General features: G+C 44.8%; 1 protein-coding gene across 1 annotated transcript in view; it reads left to right on the top strand.

The window, feature by feature from the left end:
- cacna1ab (calcium channel, voltage-dependent, P/Q type, alpha 1A subunit, b) overlaps positions 1–10,000 on the top strand; it is a gene marked incomplete at both ends in the record, with an annotated part of 150,645 nt that overhangs the window by 109,218 nt on the left and 31,427 nt on the right. Inside the window, 7 exon segments of the mRNA XM_080837498.1 lie at positions 4,135–4,234; positions 4,433–4,593; positions 4,981–5,121; positions 5,462–5,663; positions 6,173–6,337; positions 6,761–6,871; positions 7,439–7,522. Coding sequence (XP_080693624.1) covers positions 4,135–4,234; positions 4,433–4,593; positions 4,981–5,121; positions 5,462–5,663; positions 6,173–6,337; positions 6,761–6,871; positions 7,439–7,522 — 964 coding nt within the window.

Below are 10,000 nucleotides of genomic sequence, written 5' to 3'. Positions count from 1 at the left end.
GACTAACTTCATATAAAGCATCATCCTTTGATGGCCGGATGACAGCTGTAGCTTTCAAGGCAGCAGAGGGATTTTCTTGAAAAGATTCCGACTCACGCGTCGCCGCCATTGATGCATTAGCAAATAAATTGTGACCTGTGCATGCTAGCTAACATTCTAACAGCTGCAGAGTGCCACCCACAAGTGCATTGTGGGAGTTGAAGGTAGGTGCCACGCTGCTTTGGCTTTGTGAATTAGCATCCAAACCAAGCAGACATGTTCCTCATCAGTGGCTCGATTTCATAAGCCATGCCATTATGGAAGCCGCAAACTGGTCCTGGATCAGTTTGTCATGGCCATGTTAGAAGGAGCTGGCATGCAAGATGGTGTGCTGCAGAAATGCCTGACCCACCTATTGTTTAATTCACGAACCTGTAGCTCCTGTGCCCGAACACGTTTTAATGTTGCTGGATTGAATTTTGGTGACTGGGGAAGCTTGTACATATACTATGCTGGTATATCCGCACACTGCAGTGCATATACAGTGGTATGTCGATCTGAATGGCTCTTCAGAAAACCTATCAACCTCACCTAGCCGTGCACTATAGGCGAAGAGCTGATAGGTTTCACAAAGAATCCCTCCACCCACCACACCCCCTTGGAAACCCAAACCCTCCCCCCTCCTACTTTCCCTTGTTCTCCCCTCCTCTTCTCTTCTTTTCTCTTGTTCTCCCCTCCTCTCTCCTACTTTCTCTTGATCTCCCCTCCTCTCCTCCTCCTCTCCTCTTCTCTTCCCTTGTACTTCCCTCCTCTCTCTTCTTTTCCCTACATGCCTTCTCCATTACTCCTCCTTTGATAGCATTTCCTTCACGCCTATCCTCCCTGACTCCTTCCCCCACGTGTTCCCTTCATCTCTTCATTTGCTCCAGGCTGGCAAGGACAGAGATGATCACCTGTGGTGCTTCCATTTGTTGAGTCATAGATGAGAGAAGGAGGAAGAGAGAGAGAGAAAGAGAGAGAGGGAGAGAGGGAGGGAGGTGGAGAATGGAATTTAACTGAGGGATAGAATGGTTTCAGGTCCAGGCATTCAGGTCACTGATGTCTCCCTTTCTTTTTCTGTCTCTTTTATGTACAGTTTCTGTTTTTCTTTCATTTTCTGCGTTTGAGCCTGCAGCACATATTTACCTATCCCAGTCCAAGTGAACAATTATGAAAGTCAAGCAGAAGAAAAAGAAACACATAGCATGACCCCAAAGGGCCTTATGTAAGGATCATCTCCTCACCATGCAGTGAGCTAAGGCCTATGAGACAGATAGGGTCTTAGTGCAGAGCTGTTTGGACTCAACAAATGTCTGCTCGATTGACACCCTCTTTATTTTAGGTCTGAATGACTCCACCATTTCTATGAGCATAAGCATGCATGTCCCATCCGAGCAACTATGCTTATGCTAGCTTTGGGTATGGGTGCCCTAAAATGGACATAGTGTCCTGAAAATGCCTGCCTGTATGCCGGTTTCCCAGGCTGCTCAGGGATGGGACATTTTGGATCCAATATGCCATTCACTTGACCAAGGCTGTGGCTAAGTCTGTTATGCACTACGACTCCACTTCACTCGCTTGGACTGTCACAGAGAGAGTTGTCCCCAGAGGTGAAGAGGGGTGTCCCAATCCATAAGTGGGACAGGAGCTACTCCTCCACTATTGATCCAGTCAAGCCCTAGGAAGTCATAGGAAGGGCTGCCAAAGCACCTGGCTCCGTGAGCTTGGGTTAGCATTAGCATGCATGCTAGCACTGGGAGGTTCACGCTGAGGCACAGTCAGTACCAGAGATTGCCCCGACTGGTCCAGGACCTGTAACTCGTCCTGGTGTTCGTGTTCAGTGACTCTGTGTGGAGAAGCAAGTGATATCTACCTGTTTTTGATATCACCGAAGATTTCAAAAACAGCTCAAGTGTGATCTTGTGTTGTTTTCAATCTCGTAGCAAAAGTGTTTCTCCACACACTGCTCCCTGTGAACACTTCTGGATCTCTTTGTGTCACAGAATTTATTTTCATGCGGGAGTGCAGGTTTATGTTTATCTGTTTCTTTGACGTCTTGCCCCCCGAAGGATGATTACCAAATAGGCGATAGCGATTAGCTTATCTAGATCTTTAACACGCTTATCTTTAGATAAACACAGGCTTTCAGCATGAAATATCCTGAAAACACCAATAACCTTGAGACAAATAAGACACTTCAGAGCTAATTACTGCATGTAAGAAATTATAAATTGACTAGCCTCAGGTCATTCACCATTGCTGTAAATATTTACTTGAGTGTTGTATGTTAGTACATAATGGACTCAGGTGTGACAAGGTAAGTAGGTAGATGTGACATGTGTGTATTTACCAGCCACCAAGAGCCCCTCTTTACTGTCCTCTCTCCTTATTTTCTCTGTCCGTCTCACATTTGAATGTTCTTGTCCTCCACCAAAACTCCCTCCCCCTTTTGTCTGTTTGTCTTCTTCTCGTCTTTTTTATGTGTTTGTGTGTCTGTTTTGTATGTTTGTATGTCTTTTCTGTGTCTCTTTCTCTGTCTCTCTCTCCTCTCCCTCTCTTGTTCTGTCTCTTCTTGCTGTCTCTGACCATTTCTCGTGTCTCCGCCATTGGTGACTACAACAGGAGCCTTACCCGGTAAAGTCCACCCCCTTTCAATTCACCGCCGCACGCCATCCGTTTCTTCTCGTCCGGCACTCCCTTCTCTCCAGACCTTTCTCTTTCTCTTGCACAAAGGCTTCTCTCTCTTTCTTTCTTTTTATGATGCCCTCCCTGTTTTCCTCGTTGTTCATATAACCTTTGGTCAACACCGCTGCCCGTCATCACAACCTCCCTCTACCCAATCAGTCCTCAGCAATACTGGATCCCCTTCCCATTGGGGAGGGGCTACTGGCGACCCCTGTAGAAAGTGAACTATGCCACCCTGACCTCTGAGCCCTGACACCCAGGGCTTTCCCCCCTACCTACCACCTAGGGTGAAATCTCCACCCCTATCCGCACCCCATTGTAGACTGCCCTCATTGATTATTGATTGGAAATGCTGGGCCACAGCCAGGGCTTGCGCTCAGTCAATCCTCCATTGGTTGGACTGTCTTCCACTTCCTTACTCATGGACTCCTGTAGTTCATAGTTAAAGACAACACCCGCGCGGTCGCTTGATTGAGTGCCTAGCCTTTGATTTTAAGGCTGGCCCAGCTTTGTCAGGATGTTTGGTTGTTTGTTTTGAGATCACAGGTCGGAATAGATGCCCTCTCGTCTCACTTCACCCACTTGCCTGCACTGACCTGATGTCTTTGCCTGGAAGCGTAGCTGTTCCCATTCACATGAATGACAAGAATGGCTGGCAGCCATTTTGTAATGGCTTGAGTGATAAAAATGCACTGAAAATAAATATGTAGTGTCCTAAATCATTTCCCATTCTGGTTGGGAGGGAGGAAGAGAGGATGTTCTCCTCGATTCCCACCAGTGCCCCACATTTGTTTGTATAATGTGAGGAAGTGAAATGCCTTTTTATCTTTGCCTGTTCTTTTTTTCCTTTTCTGAGTATACTTTCTCAGTCCTGTGTAATCAACACCACATTAGATACCCTCCCACCACCCCCACCCCCATGTGAAATGCATTGTGATATACCCCCCCTCCCCTACTCACTCTTCATGATAACTGCCTTTGACGCATCCTGAACACTCATCACTGCTCTTCTCTCGGCTCCCCGGCGACTTCCTCTTGCGTGCGTTCCAACGCAAACGAGCGAAAAAGAAAGAAAGAGGTTTGGCTGGGCATTGTGTCTGACAATGCCTGACGGTTACTATGGCTATTATGGGATGTGTCATGACTTTTACAAAGCATCTCTGAAGAAACCCGCTATGATGTCATTTTGTACATTTTTGTTTTTCTTGGTTTGCCCTAAAGAGAGAAAACAAAATTGTTTCAGCGGAAGATGATTCTTAATTGTGCATCAACTAAGTTTGGTGAAGTCTCACCTTTGGCATGAAGGAGTCTGTAAAAGTAGACCTCATCCGCCCCCCTGCCCCCCCAACACCCAGCCCAGCCCAGCCCAGCCCAGCCCGGTTTCCTGCCTTCCCGTTTTTATTGTGTGTTGTTTCTCCACATGTCCTTCAGAGGGAGCAGTAAGGGGAAAGACATGAGCACCATCAAGTCTCTGAGAGTACTGAGGGTACTGCGACCTCTCAAGACCATCAAACGTCTGCCCAAGCTAAAGGTACTGTGTGTGTGTGGGTGTCTTTCTGTCTGTCTCGGTCTGTGTGTATTTGTGTATAAATGTGCGTGTTGGTTTATTTATGTGCATAGGTGTGTGTGTGTGTGTTTATTTAAAGGTTTATCTTTGTAATTCTGTCACAGAATTTCTGGTCCCTGTAAGGTGTGTGTATTGAGAGCTTGCTTGTGCTGCCCCCTACAGGCAGTGTTTGACTGTGTGGTGAACTCGCTGAAGAATGTGCTCAACATCCTGATCGTTTACATGCTCTTCATGTTCATCTTCGCTGTGGTGGCCGTGCAGCTCTTCAAAGGCCGCTTCTTCTTCTGCACTGATGAGTCCAAAGAATTTGAGCGTGACTGCAGGTGAAAACACAGACACACACACACACACACAGAACACACACACACTCACACACACACAAACGCACACATACACACACACACACACACACACACACACAAACACACCGAGCCAACACATATGAAAGATGTAATCTTCACTTTATGTAACAAAACAGACATTTCACACACATTGCACATGTATTTAATATTTGAAAAGCCACCTTTTTCCAAGAAAGTAAATCTTATTAGAATTACAAACATGCACACATTCACAAATAGAAACACACATATACATGCATGTATACACACTCACACCAATGAAATGTGCTGTTAGCACAGCGGCTATCTGTATGTAGCGTGGACCTGACAACTTGACCCGTGTTGACCACTGTGGGCTGTGCTCCTCAGGGGAGAGTACCTGGTGTACAATGGCAATGATGAGGTGAAGGCGCAGAAGCGGGAATGGAAGAAGTACGATTTCCACTACGACAACGTGCTTTGGGCCCTGTTAACTCTCTTCACCGTGTCCACTGGAGAGGGGTGGCCGACGTGAGTATAGACACAGTTTCACACACACACACACACACACACACACACACACACACACACACACACACACAGAGAAGGGTTCCTGAAGCTGCATTAGCTAGTAGAGTAAGGGAGCATGCAGACTGAGTGTGTATCAGTACTGCACTGTACCTGCTTTGAATAAAGGAACCTGCTAAATGGATCCATGTAAATGTCAATATTTCCTGTGCAGTCCATCCCCTTCCCCTTCATGATCTCTAACCTTCTCTCTCTCTCTCTCTCTCTCTTTCTTTTCGCTCTCTCTCTCTCTCTCTCTTTCTTTTCGCTCTCTCTCTCTCTGTTTCTTTCTTTCTTGTATCAGGGTTTTAAAACACTCGGTCGACGCCACTTATGAGAACCAGGGCCCGAGCCCGGGGTACCGGATGGAAATGTCCATCTTCTACGTGGTGTACTTCGTTGTCTTCCCCTTCTTCTTCGTCAACATCTTCGTGGCTCTCATCATCATCACCTTCCAAGAGCAGGGAGACAAGATGATGGAGGATTACAGCCTAGAAAAGAATGAGGTATTCCATGCAGTCTGTATCAAATCTCATTCACACTCATTCCTCCTCTCCTCTCCTCCTCCTTTCCTCTTCTTTTCCCTTGGTCTCCCCCCGTCCTCTCCTCTTCTTTTCCCTCGTTCTCCCCTCCTCTCCTCCTCCACGGGATCACGCACCGTACAAGATACTCTGGAATGCCACAATGACCAATACTGACTGTCATGACATTGTGTGACAGGATATGGCATTTGCTATGAAATGTTTATGACATGGTTGCTTAAAGGTGCAGTTTTTGATCTTGATTTCATCAACAAATGTCACAAATGTGGCTTGTCCTGAGCCAGACATTATTCCAGTCAATCAACAACATTGCTTCAGGAGCACTGAATGTGATTGGCTGTTGAGTTCAAATTTCAACAAACTTTCCCCCACAATGGAGCAGAGCACCCCCACACCCCTCTAAGTCTTATTATGATTGGATGATTGAAGTGAAAGTAAAAAGTAACACCACTCTTCCTTCCCCTCCTCCACAGAGAGCCTGTATCGACTTTGCAATCAACGCCAAGCCCTTGACGCGCCACATGCCAAAGAACAAGCAAAGCTTCCAGTATCGCATGTGGCAGTTTGTGGTGTCAACGCCATTCGAGTACAGCATTATGTCCCTGATCGCGCTCAACACCGTCGTCCTTATGATGAAGGTAGGAAGGAGACCGAGCCCCCCTGACCTGAGCTCCCGCAGAAGAAAACAAAAGTCAAATTGTTCAAACAGTCTTTCTTTACTTTACACTTATTCATTGTCAGTTAGTTATCACAATGAAGGAGCATTTGTTAAACAACAGTTCCCTTCACTCTGTGTGTGCGCTTTTCACCTAAGACCTAGTTTAGAGACTGCTGGTGGCTTGTTGTCATGTGGTGCATTTTATTGGGAAAAAAAATTCGGGGGATAATGTTCAGGGGATTTCTGATATCACTTGTATCTCTGATGATTGTCTCTGTGTGTGTTTGTGTCTGTGTGTGTGTGTGTGTGTGTGTGTGTGTGTGTGTGTGTGTGTGTGTGTGTGTGTGTGTGTGTGTGTGTGTGTGTGTGTGTGTGTGTGTGTGTGTGTTTGCGTGTCTCTTAGTATAATGACGCTCCTGATGCCTATGATAAAGTCCTGAAGAACCTGAACATAGTGTTCACCACACTCTTTTTCATGGAGTGTATACTCAAGATCATTGCCTTTGGTATCCTGGTAAGTGAACCTGCTTACCTCAACCCAAACTCCTCTCTATCCTTTTCTCTCTCTCTCTCTCTCTCTCTCTCTCTCTCTTTCTCTCTGTCTCTCTCTCTCTCTGTATCTCACTCTATATTTTTCTTACTCTCTCTGTATCTAGCTCTCCCTTCCTCTCTCTTTTCCCTCAAACACAAAACTAATACATACACTCATACACAAACACTCACACATGTACACACCCACACAGCTCTGTCTAGAGACAGTTTCTAAATATATTTTAGATACCGGCCATTATTATTTCATGAAGCTGGTTTATTTATTTAGCAGATGAGCTTTTATGAAAGCTTGCTCATCCTGACCTACAAAAAAAGTATGTCTCAGAAATGTACTCTGACAGTGGGCCCCCGATGGGCTCATCCACTTCCTCACTCATCCCTCTCCATGGCAACTGCCCTCCTATTGGCTGCCACAGTTCTGCGACCCGCCTCGCACTGGCTATGATTTGCAGATACTCTCCTCAGTCATCCCTGAGCTGCCCTGGCCATTGGTCAAAACATGTTCTCCTCTCTGTTTGTCTCCCCACAGAATTATTTCATGGACGCCTGGAACATTTTTGATTTTGTTTCTGTGCTCGGGAGCGTCACGGATATCATAGTGACGGAATTCGTGGTAAGTTTCTCCCACTGAAGTGGACTGTGGGAAGAGGTTTAGCAAACTGAGCAGGAGCTATATGCATAACTGTTCTGTAGGAATTAGTTTGCTAATGTACCTGTGAAGGTGTGTGTGTGTGTGTGTGTGTGTGTGTGTGTGTGTGTGTGTGTGTGTGTGTGTGTGTGTGTGTGTGTGTGTGTGTGTGTGTGTCTGTCTGTTTGTCTCTGTCTGCCTAAGAGATAGAGGGAGAGAGAGAGTGTGTGTGAATGTGAGTATGGTTGTTAAAGATAACAGTTTCTTGAAGTTATTGAAAGTGCAATCAAGTATTTGTGAAACTTGTATACAAAAAAACTGTAAAGAGTAAGTGAGTGAGCTCATCAGGTATCAGCAGCTTAGGCCTTACTGGTGACCTGCTGATGTTGCTTAGGTCTTTCTTGAGACTTCGGTGTAGAGAGAGGAGGACTGGTGACGTTAGATTGACTTTACTGTCCACTGAGACTCAAATCCCCCCCTGACCTCGGCAGAGATAATTTAAACTGCACACTCCATCGCAATCGGCTCTGAGGGATTCACACTGCAAAGACAATCTCACTTTCCCATCTTCAGGTTCTTAAAGCCAGACTTCAGAAGTAGCAAGTAGCTACTAGTATTTTTTATAGTGGCCAGTAAAGTCAATGCATTTCTCATAAACAGTACCACTCCTCCCAATGTGATGCCCAATGTGATGCAGTTGTGATTTGTGAATTGTGTATGTGTGTGTGTGTGTGTGTGTGTGTGTGTGTGTTTGTGTTGTATATGTTTGTGTGTGGGTGGGAGTGTTTAAGTGTGTGTAAGTGTGTGTGTTTTGTGTGTGTGCAGTATGTACAGTTGATGTGCATGTCTTGTGTAGCTATTGTGCGTCATGCACTTTGACCTGTGCATAACAACTCTGGCTAGGTATCGTGGGGTTTTTCAATATGATCTACTATACTGTATGTGTGTAAATATCACTGTTTTGAACCTCTCACACTGCCCCAGTGAAAATAAGCAGCCACAAAATGAATTACTAAAGCAGCCACACACTTAAAAGCCATGTAGCTTAAAACAGCTAAACTTAAGTCATAGATTAAAAATTGTATATTGTAAGTAAGAATTGATGTTACTTACTAAACATCAACAGTGGTTTCAGGAATGCCTTTTTGGCTGTTGAATGACACTAAATGGCTTACCAAACTCACAGAAACGTACCTTTTATGAATTTATTTTGAAATTGAAAATAACTGGAAATAATGAATGTAAGAATGAACTTATCGGATCTTAAAATTCGGGCTTGGAACCTCGGGGTGGTCTGACAGGACCAATCAAAAACAAACTGTGTTTGATTGACAGATTCCGCAAGTTGTTGACTGTATCCATAACGAGTATTATTCCTGTTTTATCTTTTCACATGCTTTCTTTATTCCTCTGCTTTGTTGGCGCCCCTGCCCCCTCCCCACTTATAAATCCATCCAATCGAAAACAAACAAACAAAAATGCACTATGAAAAACATCATGTTGTTCCATTCATGACCTGGCTCCATGTGTCTCCATGCCAACCGATGCACCCCCTCCCAAAAACAACAACAACAACGTCAACAACAACAATGAAACTCACTTGCACCCACTCTCAAAACCACTACCAATAAACAAACACATCCATCTACTGCCCCCACATGTAGAATGCGGTTGGTTTGTAATTTCTATCTCAAGCTGTGATGCATCCATCCACTACCCTTGTTCCTCATTCCCCTCTCTCTTTCTCTCTCTCTTTCTCTCTCTGTCTCTCTATCTCTCCACCCTTCTCTGCCTCTCTTTGACTGGATCAAAACTCTCAAAGCTACCTCTGATATGAGACAAGAGTGACTCTGCAGTAGCTGTTTAGCAAGTTAGCACACTCTCAATCTCGGACTCTAAGCTACACTCCAGGCACCTGGAACTGGAGCCCAGTGTATACCCATGTAGAGCTCGCTAGTTCTTTTTTCAAGTTGTCCTTACAGAGTGTTAACTGTATGAGTTTTTGGAACCAGCCTTCTGTCTTTCAGTCTTTCTCTCTCTATCCCTCCCTCCATTCCTCCTTCCCTTCGATGCATGAACCTCGATGTATTGAGCCCTGAGTTCTGTGTGCCTGAGAACCAGGGTTCCTACACCACCACACACAATATAAATAACCAAACAGACTAACTAACATCTAATTATATCTGTTTAATCACATTTGACTTGCAGCACATGAGGCAACATGTGGTCATGCACTTTTAATATTAATATCTTTATATACCACACAGCTCTACATGCATTGGTCAGTTGAGACCTTTGTATCAGACTATCTATAGTATTTTAGCTTTGGACAGTATATGCTGATGTTATTTTACACCAGTAATAAAGTCATTTAAAATACAATATTTTCCTCCTAACCATATCAGGTTAATTTTGCAATAATGATAGATAGTAGTTATAGCGCTTCTTACTCTCATGCATATT

The sequence above is a fragment of the Sprattus sprattus genome (genome assembly GCF_963457725.1).
Source record: "Sprattus sprattus genome assembly, chromosome: 1".
Taxonomy (NCBI): Eukaryota; Metazoa; Chordata; class Actinopteri; order Clupeiformes; family Clupeidae; genus Sprattus; species Sprattus sprattus.
Note: the sequence above shows the minus strand (reverse complement) of the source record. Positions and strands in the feature narration are given on the sequence as shown.